Source organism: Danio rerio, chromosome 1, assembly GCF_049306965.1.
Source record: "Danio rerio strain Tuebingen ecotype United States chromosome 1, GRCz12tu, whole genome shotgun sequence".
Classification (NCBI taxonomy): Eukaryota; Metazoa; Chordata; class Actinopteri; order Cypriniformes; family Danionidae; genus Danio; species Danio rerio.
Window position 1 is genome coordinate 58,201,460 of NC_133176.1, and position 17,127 is coordinate 58,218,586.

General features: G+C 36.1%; 1 protein-coding gene and 1 long non-coding RNA gene across 6 annotated transcripts; one reads left to right on the forward strand and one right to left on the reverse strand.

Annotated features, from left to right (window-relative positions):
• Positions 1-508: 508 nt before the first annotated feature.
• On the reverse strand, positions 509-15,918 carry cdc25d (cell division cycle 25 homolog d). Of its 5 annotated transcripts, none has more exons than XR_012401362.1 (13): positions 15,721-15,918; positions 14,525-14,625; positions 12,675-12,693; positions 12,499-12,529; positions 12,330-12,392; positions 10,932-11,072; positions 9,955-10,059; positions 9,047-9,109; positions 8,398-8,496; positions 6,734-6,848; positions 6,260-6,450; positions 4,093-4,204; positions 509-1,433 (listed from the first exon to the last, which is right to left on the reverse strand). XR_012401362.1 is itself a non-coding variant. In XM_017354924.4 (12 exons), the coding sequence occupies exons 1-12, from the start codon at positions 15,819-15,821 to the stop codon at positions 1,296-1,298; spliced, it is 1,167 nt and encodes a 388-aa protein (XP_017210413.1). In that variant the 5' UTR covers positions 15,822-15,918; the 3' UTR covers positions 509-1,295.
• LOC141375206 (uncharacterized) lies at positions 7,315-12,482 on the forward strand. Its single transcript, XR_012382864.1, has 3 exons — positions 7,315-9,103; positions 9,948-10,077; positions 12,359-12,482. It is a non-coding gene; the product is annotated as an uncharacterized lncRNA (long non-coding RNA).
• Positions 15,919-17,127: the final 1,209 nt, after the last annotated feature.

A 17,127-nucleotide genomic window follows, 5' to 3' on the forward strand; every position in this document is an offset into this window, starting at 1 on the left:
CAGAGATGGGTTGCGGCTGGAAGGGCATCCGCTGCGTAAAAACCTGCTGGATAAGTTGGCGGTTCATTCCGCTGTGGCGACCTCGGATTAATAAAGGGACTAAGCCGACAAGAAAATGAATGAATGACTATAAAAAATTATAAACTTAAATATTAGGGCTGATACAGTGGCTCAGTTGTTAGCACTGTCGCCTCACAGCAAGAAGGTCGCTGGTTTGAGCCTCGGCTGGGCCAGTTGGCATTTCTGTGTGGAGTTTGCATGTTCTCCCCATGTTGGCGTGGGTTTCCTCTGGGTGTTCTGGTTTCCCCCACAGTCCAAACACATACGCTATAGAGGAATTGGGTAAGCTAAATTGTCCATAGTGTACGTGTGTGAATGAGTGTGTATGGATGTTTCCCAGTACTGGGTTGCAGCTGGAAGTGTAGCCACACCGTAAAACATATGCTGGAATAGTGGGCGGTTCATTCCGCTGTGGCGACCCCTGATGATTAAAGGGACTAAGCCGAAGGAAAATTAATGTTGAATGATTTATGTGAAGCTGCTTTGACACAATATACATTGTAAAAGCGCTATACAAATAAAGCTGAATTGAACTGAATTGATATACTTAAATATTACAGATATTCAATAATATGCAATGTTTTTAAATATGATACACATTTTGTAAGTGAAGCAACCTCTCTTTTAAAACACAGTAAAGCAGGCTTAGTGTTTTAATAGTTTATTCAATTTTTATTCAGGTTTTAATTCGTTTTATTCCGTTTTTTCTCTTCCCAATGTAACAAGTTCCTCATAAACTGATGTTAAATAAACTTGTGAGCTCATTAAAAGCAAAGATTTTACTAATGTCCCTTAAAACACCCAGAAAGGCACTGATACTACATTTCTCAGTGGAGGTTCTGCCTTTAATATCTTTATAAAAATGTAATTAATTATTAAATTCTAAATAAAAAGGCTAATAAATAATATTGTCTTCATTTCAGCAAGCTATTTAATAGAATTTAACTATAAAAAGAACACATTAATCAAATGCACATGCTTAACTCATTGACTAAATCATGATTTTTAAAATAAATTTATGTAATTAATTATATTAACATTGACTAATATAAATAAAATAATTTTAGACTCACATTCATTCACTCACCACGACCAAAAAGTATGTAGCTACTCACGTCCACCTTAACATATGCAGTTTTGGTCATCAAATAAATAGTGGTATGCAATTTTTTTACACAGAACAAACATGATGCAGTTCCTGTCCTCTTCCGATTGGCAGGGTATGATCAGAATGTTTATCGTTTTGTTCTGTGATGTCTTCTGATTGGCCGTCGTCTGCGCTGTCGTGTTTGTCTTCTCCTGAGGAAGCTGTTCAGTTGTTCCCTGTATTCGCGCTGGCGCATGGACACATAACCGCACGGATCACACAAATCCTGTGCACAAAACACACACACACACACACACACACACACACACACACACACACACACACACACACACACACACACACACACACACACACACACACACACACACAAACATTTAGACATTAGATACATAACAAGTTATTGACAACAATTGAATTAATATATTTAGAATGTATAACTAGAAGCAGAGTGGCCGTTATGCCTCAGGTGTGCATTATTTTCCAATAATACAATGGACTGGAGTGCTTTATTCTGCGTATATGGATACCACAGCTAAAACGGCAGTTCAGATGTTGTATTTCAGTCAGGTTTTCGTCCTCAAACTACTCCAGTGTAGCACTGGTTTCTCACACATCTCATTTAAAGCCTTCAGTTGTGTTTTAATGTGATTTTTGACTGTTGAAATCCTTCAGCGTAGTGTTATGGAGCTGTAATGCCTGCCGGAACTACTTTAGCTGTGTGTTTATCTGGAAATACAGTAACTGCACACATTATAATGCTCATCAGCCAATCAGAATAAAGCATTCATAGTACAGCGAATCATATTTTACATGTCTCTCTCATTCGAACACAGCTGATTTAGATAGCCAGCTCATTAGATGAGCTCCATAGTGACTGACATGTTCCCTACGCAGTGTGCATTCTTCCCTAGTCCCTTCTTCCTTCATTGTTTGACCAGAGCATGAGAAAGCTCCACTTTGAAGCATTCGGTCACAGATTTAGACAACAGCAATACTTGTAGCGCCTTAGATGCTACATTAATTAATTCATTTTCTTTCAGCTTTGCCTCTAATTCAGAGGTCGCAACAGCAGAATGAACCAGGACTCGAACTAGCGACCTTCTTGCATTGTGGAGACAGTGCTAGCCACCATGCTGCCTTATAAAATAAGTCATATAGCATACTTCCAAAAATAAAACACAATATAAACTCACACACTAAAATGACACATATATGCTCCCTTCAAGCTGAAATCATGGCTGAGTATCATGTGGAGTTCACTTTGCAGGGCACTTGTTGTTAATTTAGAACAAATGTCTGGCTTGAATAAAGAAACATAGATGTGCAGAGTTGTGGGGCACGAGGACCAGGATTGAGAAACGTTGTGCTATTGTTAGTTTCACGTTGTCACATTTTTAGGGTCATAGCAGAAGTGAACATATGCTTTTTACCCTACCAGCAAATATTAATCTAACCAAAAAAAAATGTCACCAAATATAAAAGCAGACACTTACGAGCTATAAAGCCATCACTAATGACTAAATCACTGACGAATATCCACAAGATAGTGAAGTTTGCTGACGACACCAAAATTATAGGACAAATCTCAGGTAACAACGAGTCTCACTACAGAGAGGACGTCCAACACCTAATCAACTGGTGTGTCTCCAAAACAAAACAAAACAAACAAGATCATTGTAGACTACAGAAGAGCAAAAAGGACACCACCAACCCCCCTCCACATAACTGGGGAGGAAGTTGAGAGGGTAAATAACATCAAATTCCTAGGCCTACATCTGACAAAAGATCTCACATGGACCATTAACACCACCCACTTAGTGAAGAAAACTCAACAGAGACTTTTCTTCTTAAGGAAACTCAAAAAAACAAGAGTACCGACCCAGCTCTTACTAAATTTCTACAGGAGCACGATAGAGAGCATCCTCTGTCACTGCATCACAGTGTGGTACACAAGCTGCACTGCGGAAAACCGGAGAGCTCTAACCCGAACTGTTAAGACTGCACAGAGGATCATAGGAATTAAACTCCCAAACCTCGATACAGTCTACGCTAGCCGTCTACAGAGGAGAGCTAGCAACATCATTAAGGACCCTACTCATCCAGGACACAAACTATTTGCACTACTCCCATCAGGGAAAAGATATAAGGCAATTAAGACCCGCACAAACAGGCTAAGGAGCAGCTTCTTCCCCAGAGCTGTAGCCTGTGCCACCCCTCCTCTTCGTACACATTAACAGTCACCCCCCCCCCCCCCTTCCCTCACTCCCTATCTTCCTGATGTTCTGCTGCTAATGCACAAAGACACTTTATGGATATTCATGTTTGCACTCATTTGACACAATGTAAATACTGTGACTTATTACATTTAGTATTTTTTTTTTATCTCATCTTATATTTTAGTATTATGTCTATTGTTTGTTTTATGTGACTTATTACATTTAGTATATTTGATCTTGCATCTTAAATTTTAGTATTATGTCTATTGTTTGTTTTCTCTCTTTTTATATTGCTGCTGTTCTCTGTGAGTTACCAAACAAATTTCGTTGTATAACTACAATGACAATAAAAGTTCTTTACTTTACTTTACTTTACAAGATAGACGTAAACACTGCAAAATTGGAGCTCTGACAGGGACATGAGGGTTTTAAATGACTAAATAATTGATCAAAAATGGATCACAAGGGCCCAGAATTTACAGTCTGTGATCATATCTCTGTTTCAATCTGTTGATATGTGATTCAAATGTTTGTAGCTTAAAACGGATGGAAAAATACTGGTTTGTGCTGCGTTTCTGTGGAGCTGCCATTACGGCCCCTTGTTTTTTTTTCCCACTCAGGTCACATGACTGAAAACTATCAACGTGTATATTGAATGCTTGATTCTGATTGGCTGATGGACATTTAGCATAATGGATTATACTTTACCGGATATGAGGCGTGGAAGTGTTTGTAACCCCCCAGCAGCAGGTACAGCTCAGGATAATGCAGACTCGGGTACACATTAACACATCTGTCCAGCCTCCTCAGATACTGACATCTGTCCAATGGGAAAGAAGATCACACGTCTTGATTTTGCCAAGTATGATGCAGTCCTGGATTAACATGTTGATACTGGAACATAATTAGTGTTGAAAAATGTAATCCATACCTATTCCCTACCCCTAAACCCAACCATAACTGTAAACTATTCCCAAAATCAGAGGGGAATAATAGTTAACAATCATGTAGAAGGGCATGAACCTAATCATAAGCCTAAACTTAACATACATAATAAACAGTAAATGTATCCCTTAATTCTGATTGGCTGATTGGAATGTGGTTCCAGGATCAACATAGATGTTAATTCAGGAACATGTCCTGCTTGGTGAAATCAGGTTGGCGAAAGAAGACCGCAGGTATTTTAAGATATCACAGATCCAATATAATAAATGTCCAGGTCTATAGACCTTTTTCATGGCTGCTGCATGCAGGGCGCCATAGCGACCAGCGTCTTCCGGTACAATGCTAAAAACTTCCGTTTACAGCGTGTACAACTGGTAATTTGCGCTCCGAAAATGGGTTTCAATAACGTTTTTAATGGATCCCTGCTAAAAAAATCCAGCTTAAACCAGCCTAGGCTGGTTGGCTGGTTTTAGCTGGTCAACCAGGCTGGTTTTAGAGGGGTTTTGGCCACTTCCAGGCTGGTTTCCAGCCATTTCCAGCCTGGTCTTAGCTGGTCAGGCTGGAAAATGACCAGCTAAATCCAGCTAAAACCAACTTGACCAGCCTGGTTTAAGCTGGACATAGCTGGTTTTGGCTGGGCTCCCAGCCTGCTAGGCTGGTCAAGCTGGTTTTAGCTGGTCACCTCCCAGCCTGACCAGCTAAGACCAGGCTGGAAATGGCTGGAAACCAGCCTGGAAGTGGCCAAAACCCCTCTAAAACCAGCCTGGTCGACCAGCTAAAACCAGCCAACCAGCCTAGGCTGGTTTAAGCTGGATTTTTCAGCAGGGATAACAGAGTGTTTTTGTGACACACAACTTAGAAATGTGTCGGTTAAAGCCGTTATAATCTGTCACATGTGGTTCAAGCGCGTCAGAAATAGGAGAAAAACGTTCTCCTAGTTCACGTGTCTGCCGTCAGAAATAACGTACAGTGTGCGTGTGTGCGATCCCGGCCTGTCAGCTGTTAGCTCGGCGGCTCTTTAACACACACACACACACACACAGAGAGAGAGAGCGAGCGAGAGCGCAAACCAGAGTACTGGCATGAAACTTAACAGGTATGAAAGTCATGCAATTTACAAAAATGACCAATAAAAGTCTGTTATTGATCCTCTGCTGGCTGATTTGCTGTTCATTCTAATCGTGAGCCGTTTGTGTTTTATTTCGTGTGTTGTTTTCACCACGGTTTGTGTTTTTCTGTCATTTCGAAATGACACTAGCCTATATTTTCACTTTGTCACAGTTATTAAATCAGTGTGTCAGTGGCACAGTACAGGCACAGTACAGGCTATGTGTGTGTGTGTCAAACATTTTGGTAAACTACATTTGTTTGGGCTGGTTATATATTTGAAATAAAGAGAAAATGTTGACTAGCGATGACAAGGCTTCATTTAAACAGCAGAAGATGCCGTCTGATGAGGGGAAAACGCCTCACAGCAGCTGTTTTCCATCCTATTAGATCTCATTTCTTTAAATGATCAGTCCAGGAGATGGTGCTGATGGACAACAGTATTAGTTCAAAGAGGATAAAAGCAGGTAAAATAGATTAAAACTATTGTTTCAAATCTGTCCAAATGTGACTGTTTACACGCATCAGCTGCCGACCGGAAGTTCCTCGCATTCTCCTTGCGCATACACACAAAGCATCATGGGTAATTTTGCGTTCCAAGAAAAAGGTCTATAGAGTCTTGGTGACCCTCAGCCTCTTTAAAAACACTTAATCACTATAAATGCAGGGTTTTTCATTCTAGGCCAACACGTGCTTGTGAAAAAATGAAAGTCTTCCGAAATACCTGTGATTTTTGTGCGGCAGCTTGTGAAAAATGTTTTTATAGTCTCTGAAAATACTGAAAACGCATCATGTGTGTTCATAATAACAGTGTGTTTCTCACAGATGAGGTCCTCTTTCTGATGAGAACTCGCAGTGGAATATGATCAGTTTTCGTGACGGCGACTCCTCGTCCTCTGGAAGTGAATCAGATGCAGATCGTCCACACAGCCGGCTGGTGGAAACGGACACCTGAGCTGAGGCCTGATGGAGCACCTGCTGGACCTGATGCTCGGTGTACAGGTTTACTGCACCCTGAATCAAAGGAGGATTATTTAAAGAGTCAAACCAATATTATTCCAAACACGAAACTAAGAGCAGCACTGCTAGCTAAAAATGTGTTAAATATTGTATTGCAATATGGAGCAATTAAGTGTTGATGTTTAATCAAACGTAAATCACAGAATACTTGATAATGAAACGATTTAATGACAACAACTTGCTTCGGTTACAACTAAATCAGCCACAAATAACTGCATAAAATTATAAAATATGAAATGATAAAAACATATATTAATTGCGCCCAGCTTAAAGTTACCTGAGAGAGAGACAGGGGGAGGGAGAGAGAGAAAACAGAGAGTAGGCTCTAAAGATAGCCTGTAGAGCCAGACAAGATAGACTCCAGCGCTGGAGAGGAGCAGAACAGGGAAGCACTGAGCAGAGAAAGAGACAGAGCAAAGTTGACCAGCTATTTTGTCCTTTCTTGTCCATGTGATCAAACCCAAAATACTGAGACATTCAAACTGACTAATCAACATGTGACCATATCGTAAAATCCTCACACCAGTCCCTGATATTATCAGTATCTGCCTTTGGATTCTGTATGGAGCTTCTTGGTGAAAAAAGATATGTATTGCCATATAAACAAATACATTCCTACACTTTATACAACAGTTCTGTCTGGTTCTCGAATCTGATTGGCTGATAGCTGTGATATATTTAAGTAATATCAGCACCCGTACAGCCTCTTTACCCTTTGTGTATTACTCCGCCCACATACAGCCAGCAACAACCGGACACTAGCAGTCTGACAAATATTACTGCTGTTAGACAACAAAATATACTTTTAAGGCTTTTTTGGTGAAAATGTAGTTGTTTAGATTGCAACTACAGCGATATGCAGTTTATTTGTAAGAATAGTGCCTATTTTAAAATATTTACAATTTCTGAGAGAGCTCGTCGACGGCCATTAGCCTGCCATAGTGTAGACCACAGGTGTCAAACTCAGTTCCAAAAGGGCCGCAGCTCTGCACAGTTTAGTTCCAACCCTAATTAAACACACCTGATCAAACTAATTCAGTCCTTCAGGCTTGTTTGAAACCTACAGGTAAGTGAGTTGGAGCAGGGTTGGAACTAAACTGTGCAGGGCTTCGGCCCTCCAGGAATTGAGTTTGACACCCCTGGTGTAGACCAAAGACGGTTGACGTTTTCTATCCACAAGATGGCGACAAAACCGCAAAATAAACCCTTACGCTTAGAAGCTTATAACAGTCTGATTTCTAACTACAGCAGATCAAATCATTATTAAACTGGTAAGTATACCAGCCAACACTTCCGTTTTTCATAGGAGTATCCTGTATTTCAGCCCAGTCTCCTGCAAGCATCCCGTTTTTATTTCTTCCTAAAAAATTCCCGTAATTTAACCCACACCCAAATTGGTACAGTCTGTAAACACCCCCTGGTTGCCAACTTTGGTACAGTACCCGATCGAAGTGGCCGCCCAAAACCTGCTGCATCCTATCTCGGTTTCAATTTCAGCCGTAATATCTTAAAGTGAGCAAAATCAGATGTTTTGTCATCACTTTAGACATTACGCTAGAGAATCATTAAAGCACTAACTCTAAAGTGACGTTGGTGAATTAGTAATGGCTTCTGCTGTTTTGATGTCAGCTGCAGATGTGAATGAATGGCGGAAGAAAGTAGTTCCTAATACAAAGGGGTTTTTAGACTCTCCTTGATTGATTTTCTTATTCTTATTTATATACACGATTTTGCTTTTGTATAAACGCAATATCACACTTGTAGCAGTGCGATATGGCTGTATATCAGCACTGGTGGGGCACTAAGGCACTCCGCCGCTGATATACAGCCATATTGCACTGCTACGAGTGTGATATTGCTCATGTATATCATGATAAAAGCTTCAGCAATTAATCACAAAAAAAAAGTCTGATACTGTCATATGCGATATATCTTAAATACCTTAATGTGTCCTCCCTGGTACTCATACGGGTAACGACAGTCGACAATGAGAAAATCCTCCACTGCAGAACCAAACTGACCTCTGATCAGAGACGCCACCTTCAGGTCAGAAGCAGAGAATATTACCACACATTAAAATAAGGCGTTAATTTAATTGCATGATGAAGGATTAATCCCTACTGAAAAATCCAGCTTAAACCAGCCTAGGCTGGTTGGCTGGTTTTAGCTGGTTGACCAGGCTGGTTTTAGAGGGGTTTTGGCCATTTCCAGGCTGGTTTCCAGCCATTTCCAGCCTGGTCTTAGCTGGTCAGGCTGGAAAATGACCAGCCAAATCCAGCTAAAACCAGCTTGACCAGCCTGGTTTAAGCTGGACATAGCTGGTTTTGGCTGGACTCCCAGCTTGGCTAGGCTGGACTAGCTGGTTTTAGCTGGTCATGTCCCAGCCTGACCAGCTAAGACCAGGCTGGAAATGGCTGGCAACCAGCCTGGAAATGGCCAAAACCCCTCTAAAACCAGCCTAGTCGACCAGCTAAAACCAGCCAACCAGCCTAGGCTGGTTTAAGCTGGATTTTTCAGCAGGGATGTGAAAGTTGCACTTATTAAATCTTTCAAATCTTCTTTGTTTTTGACTGTATTAAGTATTTCTTACAGTTTGTGCGCTGATGCAGTGATGCTCCTGATGGCCTGCGCTCTCAACAGGAAGCAGGTGTTGCTATGGAAACAATTGTGTCACGACTAAATGCATGAATAGATAATAATTTCATATCAGCAGCTCTTAATGTGATTATGCAATCCTCTTAACTGTGAATGAACAGCTTTCGCCTTTGAAGGCACAAAAATGAGGAATCAATAAGACTTTTAATATGATTTTGAAATAAATTTCTTCTACTTATTATCAATTATTTAAAAATACAGTAAAAATTGTGAAAGCAGTAAAACAAATTGCATCATAACAACAGTCTTCACATGACTGTTTCTAATTATTAGCAATGCAAATTATCCCAATATGCAAATGAGCAGCTTAAAAAACATTTTTTACTATTGACAGTTGTAATGTTGTGCCGCTTCCCTTTTTTTTGTACCAATTTTTTTTTCAATACATAGAAAGTTCAAAAGAACAGAATTTATATTTTTTATGTAAATATTTTGACATTATTAATGCCAGTTTTAATCAATATATCCATCCTTGCTGAAATATGGTCTTATTTTCTTTTATAAACATCTTGCTGACCCCATGACTTTACACTGTGTATTAATTAAAGTTAAAATGCAGTCTGAGGTTTTTTAAATAGCTGAAGCAGTGTAAAAATTACAAGTGAACTTGACAAAATATTAAAATACAATAAAGAAAAAGAAAATAAATCGATATAATGAAGAAAACAAAAAAGAAAAGAGCGGGAAAATAAGGAAGAGTCAGTCAGGAAGTCAACACACACTTGACTTTTACGCTTAAACCAATTTCCTATGGATGAACCTAATGACTTGTGTAATTAATATCTTAATTTTGAAATAAACATGTAATAATACATTATATTGTTGTGATTTTGCAGAACCAACCTTACTGAAGTCTCCTATGAGCGTGAGGTCAGCAACTGCAACCTGAGTGACAGGTGTGGGCGGGGCTTGCAGCTGTGACATCAGCTGACGGAATCTCACAGCGGCCTGCAAAGTGATTGACAGGTAGAGAATGTTTATGATTGGATAACAAAGTGTGGTTAATTACACATATTCACATGGATGTAATAATTCGCTTCAATTTTGATTTGTTAGACCTCCACCATACAAAATAATATAGAAAACTGTGTCAATATAAATTTATAGACATTACTAGGTATTTATTCGGCAATCTCTTACTTCGATTATTTATCTCTTACTTCGATTTATTTTTTATTGCATAAACCATCAGGATACAGCACAATATAAAAGATGAGGCATAAAAAACTAGTATAAGAAAGGGTTATATATATATATATTTAATTAAATACACAAAACATAGTAAAACATAGTGTACAGCATTTCTACATTTAATGATTTAAAGAATTGACGGGAATCAAAAAACGTGTTATAATAATTGATACACATCTCAGATTTTTTGCTTTGCTTTTGAACGATTTCACAGTAGAAATAAAGAAGTTAAACTTGATATAAAACCGTTAATATGGAAGAAGATTTAGCAAATTTCTGTTTGTGTATGTAAAATTTTGCCAATAAAATAAAGAGATTAGCAATATATTCAAGACTTTTATTAGATTTGTTTTAATAATAAAAATAACATCTTTTAATGGGAAATAATAACTAAGTTTTGTCCTTTTAAAATATATATTTGGCTAGATTCTTCCAGAAATGGTTTACAACGTTGCAACACTTGTAGTAAACATTAAATATATAATTTACAATCATAACTGTGTCTTAATCATTCATTGTGCAAAACAAAACACACAAATAACAACAACAACGATAAATTGTCAAGTGGTTTCAATTTAATCAATGATAATTACACTCAAATTCTTGCATGAAATTAAATAAAGCCTCACCATTGGATCCACCGCCTCTGTTTCTCGTGAGGGAGTGGCGTCCTCTTCTGGATCACTGCGGTATTGTCTCCTGTTTCTGCCCGCGGTTTCTGTTGCATTAGATGAGGAGAATCTGCTGGACAGGCGCACGCGCAGTCGCTTCTGTTGGACAAATAATATCCGTCGTCAATTTGAATGCTGGTGAGACTGCAATAAAACACTCCCTATATATGAGCAAGTATTAGTTTACCATGACAATAAAGTGCAAAGTACAATGCCAAAGTCATGTCAACATATAAACCATATAAATGAGCTGAATGGTTTTGTTTAAATCGAGACCGGAAGCCTCACGCATATTAATGACCTCCAAAGTGAATATTTTAATGTTTAAATCACCATTTTACTGTCAAACCATGAATATATCGATTAAACTAAAAAAAATAGACCTTACAAAAAGTAATAGTTTGTCAAGAAACTGCTGTAGATAGATCCTTTTTAATGTGAAGGGAGGGTTTTGGCGGGAAAATTAAAATGACGTGACGGTTACACACTGTAAAGTCTATATGGGATACAGCTGTGGATACTCACATACATATACCGTGACTTTTGTGACACTATACAACAATAATGAATATTTTTACATTACTGTGAGTCTTGGGTGGGAGTAGACATTAATAAAATACAATTTACTGTGTAATTTAATAAATAATTGTAACAATACTCTGTTTTACATTACTGTAATGGTTGGGTTTAGGGTTGGGATGGGGGTAGACGTTAATAATATGCTATTAATAAGATAATTGCATGTATTAGAAATAATTCCAATGAACTCTCGACCACAGCTGTATCCCTTCTAGCAATAATCCTCAGATAATGTGCTATATTAGAGCAAGTGTCAGCCACCAATAAACTTCCAGTAAGTGGTATGTTACTATTTTTAATATCATAATATTCCTATAACCGCATTGATACTGTAATTTAATTTAAGTATAATCAGTTAAATAGACTTATGCAGTCATTTAGTTGTTTAAATGTAAAACAAGATGAAAAAATGTTTAAACTCAAGTGCCATCAGGAGCAGCAGGTGAGTGCAGAAACTCCAGTGAAATACTGAGGTAAATGTGTATATTTTAAAGACATTGTACAGAACAATGTAATTTAATGCAGTGCTTCTTGTCCAGTCAGAGACCCACTTTATATCGTTATTCAGTTAAGGCAGTGACAATCATTGATTTTAAAGAACATTTAAAGATCTTAAACATGCGCAATTTGTAATGGCATGACAGTTCACAGAAAGTGCTTGAGCTGTCTTACTGAAAATTAAAAGTCCTTATATACCACATTTCATACTACCTTTCAAATAGCATTATGTCTACTAAATAATAATGTGTGGATTAATGAAAGAGGTCAAATACTGACAATGGCTCTCTCATTCTCCTTATTGGCAGGAAAGTCCTGATTGTTCCTCAACGGACACCTGGGCTGATGGTAAAGCGCAGAGACAAGATTACATTTTTAACCATCATGACAAAATGTAAAATAAATAAATAAATTGACAATTTATTAATGGTTACTGTGTGTGTGGTACCGTGTTTGAAGTGGATTCAGGAGACAGGCTTCTGCTAAGACAAATACAGATCTGTTCATTATTCACATTTAGATTGAACATTTATTAATTCTGCAGACACTTTTATAAAAATGACATTCACTGTTTTTTAGTTAAGTATTATTTATATGAGGTCATCGATGTTTGTTTTGCAATACCTTGCTCGTCGTCTTCTCACTGTAAAAAATGGAAGAGAAATTTTTATTTAGAGAAAATGAAACGCAAATTCATGAGGAAATTCAAAACGTTTAGTAAGGTTAATGAACAAATCTGATGTAGACATTTTTTTATCTGATCTGCACATCCTAATCAGGGGTGGATTTAACCAATAAGCGAGGTAAGCTTCCGCTCAGGGCTCCAGGAAATCTGGGGGCCCCCAATAAATATCTAGAAGTATAAATTATACCTATAAACTATATATACCATTGTTTTCTACAGTTATTTGTATGGTGAGAGTTACAAATACAATTTTAACATAATTAAATATTATTTAATATACAATCAAATATAATATTTTTCTGATAATGTAATGTTATGTAATAGTGATAATAATATTAAAAAATAAATTATTCATCATGGAGCGGTCCAGCAGTAAAATCATATATAAAAATATTGATTATTTTTAGTTGTAAATTCATTTTAAGTAAACCAACTCTTTAAAATGTAGAGATTGCATTAATTTAAAATGTTGAAAAGAAGATTGAGTTATATATAAAAATAATACAATGTAAATAAATGTAGAAAGGGTGCATTTCAGAACTTGGGCCCTAATATTGTTTTAGTCACCGGACATCTGTGGAAATAGAAAGATTGCATTTAAATTCATGCAAATCATTGCAAAAAAGTTTTAAAAGATACAAGCTACAAAATTTCAACAAATTATTATTTTTTTGTTTCTCTGATTTTTCCTTTTATTTATTTATGTATGTATTTGTTTATTTGTTTGTTTGTTTATTCAACATTTTCCCTAACACGTAGTTAGTATTAAGTTAGTATATACAGTTGAAGTCAGAATTATTAGCCCCCTTGAATTATTCGCCCCCTGTTTGATTTTTTTCCCCAATTTCTGTTTTACGGAGAGCAAATTTAATCAACACATTTCTAAACATAATAGTTTTAATAACTCATCTCTAATAACTGATTTATTTTATCTTTGCCATGATGACAGTAAATAATATTAGACTAGATATTCTTCAAGACACTTCTATACAGCTTAAAGTGACATTTAAAGGCTTAACTAGGTAAATTAGGGTAACTAGGCAGGTTAGGGTAATTAGGCAAGTTATTGTATAATGATGGTTTGTTCTGTAGACTATCGTAAAATTATCTGAAAGGGGTTAATAATTTTGACCTTAAAATTATTTTTAAAAAATTAAAAGCTGCTCTTATTCTAGCCAAAATAAAACAAATAAGACTTTCTGCAGAAGAAAAAATATTATCAGACATACTTTGAACATTTCCTTGCTCTGTTAAACATCATATTAAAAAATGAAAAAAATTCTAAAGCAGGGCGAACAATTCTGACTTCAACCGTATGGATATAATATTGTAAAGCTTCCTATAGTAAATATGAATTTAAAATGTGTGAGGGTGTACTCATATATGCTTAGCACTACATATAATACAAGCTCATTTTTAAGAAGCAAAATGCAAGTTTAAAGAATCATGTCTGTCTGCATGCATAAATTATGTTAATGTTAAAAATAACATTAACATAATTTATGCATGCAGACATAAGACATGTATCAGATCATATATCAGAATTATTAAATAATTTCAAAAGTACTTTTTAAACTTGGGTATAAATCATAAACATTTCATCTTCAAACATAAAATGAATGAGTCGAATGAGTCACATGTGCAAACACAAGGAGCCTGAAGAGTCCCTGTCGGAGATTTAATTAAGCTGTGTGTGTGTGTGTGTGTTTGTGTGTGTGTGTGTGTGTGTGTGTGTGTGTGTGTGTGTGAGTGTGAGTGTGAGTGTGTGTGACAAGGCTCTTGTCAGGACCTGTTGGCGTCTCTTTCTCCCTGGAGAGGGTGTTGAGTGATGAACTCATGCATTCAGGCGTCAAAACAAGCTTTCTGGGGGTCGAGCGCTTTGGACTCAGACTAGATGAAAATATGCATCAGATATTAGTTAAAACATAAACCCAATTTTAATAATTCAGTAAAAATGTATCCCAGTACACTGATGGGAATGATCATTTAATGATTGATTAATAGTTTATCTTGTATTTATAGTGAGCAGATATCATTGATAAGTGTATCTTAAAAATCATTTATTTTTGTGTTGAGGAAGAAAAAAATAAATTGTATGAGTTTAAAACATTAATAAGGAATATTTTAGATGTTGGATTCAGTTTTAGTTTATTTTATTTTTGCACATTTTTGCAATGTGTCATTAACATGTATATATTTTTTATGCATTTTTGTCACATTATCACTATTATTGTCATATGGAAACCAATCATTGATCAATATTTGTGGATGGTTTTAAATAAATGTGACTTTCTTGTTCAGGAAAGGGAAAAAGTTGGATTTAAATAATGCCTTAATGTCATTTTTACCTAAACAATTCAAATATAAATTATAAAGATATTTTAATTAAAAAATTATCTGGTCTTGTTTAATATGTACAATAATTTATAAATCCTATGAGAAATAATTGATTAATTATGCAAATAATAATGACACATTCAATCACTTAATGATTATTTGAGGTTATTATAGATTAAAATAAAATAATTTGAAAGAATAATAATTTTTTTATTTTAATTTATTTTAATATATATTAATTACACTTTTTACTATTTGCTCTATGTTTTTATTTTTATTTTTATTTTATTGAGCAAAATGTGATTAATAATATTAATATAAGCAATTTGATATCATGTTTTATTTAAATAAATAATTAAATAAATAAATATAGTAAAAGTTCAAAGCATATATCAGTAATAATAATAATAAAAATTATTCAAAAAAAAAAAAATAAAAATATATATATATATATATATATATATATATATATATATATATATATATATATATAATAAAAATTATAATATTATATTTTTTAAATTATTATTTTTTTAAATAAACATTTGCAACTATCCCTGAAAATGCCACATCATTTAAAATAGATCATTTTATTGCATTACTTTATCTTCTTTAAATATTAAGATTAAGAAGGATGCTTGCTCTCACCCGTCCTGACACTGGAGGTTCTGCAGGCGGAAGGAGAGCTCGTTGACCGGGGAAGAGTCTTCAGCTGTCAGATCACAAATCTCCAGCGCATCACCGGCCATTGGGCTGAATCAGAGCTGCAAACTGACCCAAACACTGTCAAATATCATATGAGCTGTGCATCACTGAGTGTCATCATGTCTCCGCTCTGCTTGCCTTGGAAACTCGTGTTGCTACAACAAGCTCATATGATCGGCGGCGTGCGGCGCGTCCCCGCCCATGATAACGCTCTGTCATCGCAACACTCGGGCTACTAATGAACAACCAGTTTTGTGATTGCTTCAGGAAGACTGATCATGTCTTGAAAAGAATTAAACAGTTCACTTGAAAAGACTTGAACAATGAATTGTTTAAAGCACATGGAACTAAACAGAACTGAACTTGCTAATGTATATTAGTATTCTAGAAAATATGATGATGATCAACTTTAAATTGTGATTTGAACAATTCATTTTTATTAAATGTTGTCCTCCCCTGATTGGTTAATGCATGTAAATGGAAAAGGCGCACTGTCTAATTATGTCAGTGTTTTAGATCAATTGAGGGCGCTCAATTTTCCCAAAACTCCCCTACACCAAATGAGTGGTACAAAACACATGCCTTTTACAAGGATCAACACAGAGGTAAGCAAATGTCCGCTCATTTTCTGTAGCAGATGGGTAGCAGAATCCACAATGATCCATCGTAGCTTATTAAAGTCAGTATATTTCATATGTGTCTGGAGGGACGCAAAATTCTATTTGAGTAAATTGTATTGAATATATCCACCCAAACTTTTGTACATGGACAACTTAGCAGAGTCAGCAGCAGTCAGAATCCATGATCCAGTGTGATCAAGGACCTTTAAATTGTTCTTCGCTTATAATCATGACTCATCCGGTTATTTATCACTTCCAAACAACACGTCATCAAAATGGAACAGAAGGAACTCTTAAAAGAACATGCATTCTAAAAAATTGAATTTAGGAATCTGTGCGTGACGTTGCAGTTCTTTTATGACTTCTTATTTCATAAAACAGAAAATATTAAAGGTTTAAAAATTGCTCAAAATAAATTAGGATGGATTCTGACAGGCTGCCAGTCCCATTGGTCCCATCCCATGCGAAAAATACTATATTAATTTATAGTACTGTAGTGTTTTTGAAGCATATGGTAGAGTGTATTATACTGAAATTATTTAGTCTACAATACTCCGTTAATGACTCCGTTATTAACTATAGTGAAGTGATAAACTGTTACTTTTAGTACAGTGATTACTAAAACAAACTAGTGTGTTGCAGTATAAATGCATAGTATATTTTAGTATAGTATTATATAGTATATCTTGTATAGTTGCAGAAAACCACAACAGAAAAATTACAATACACA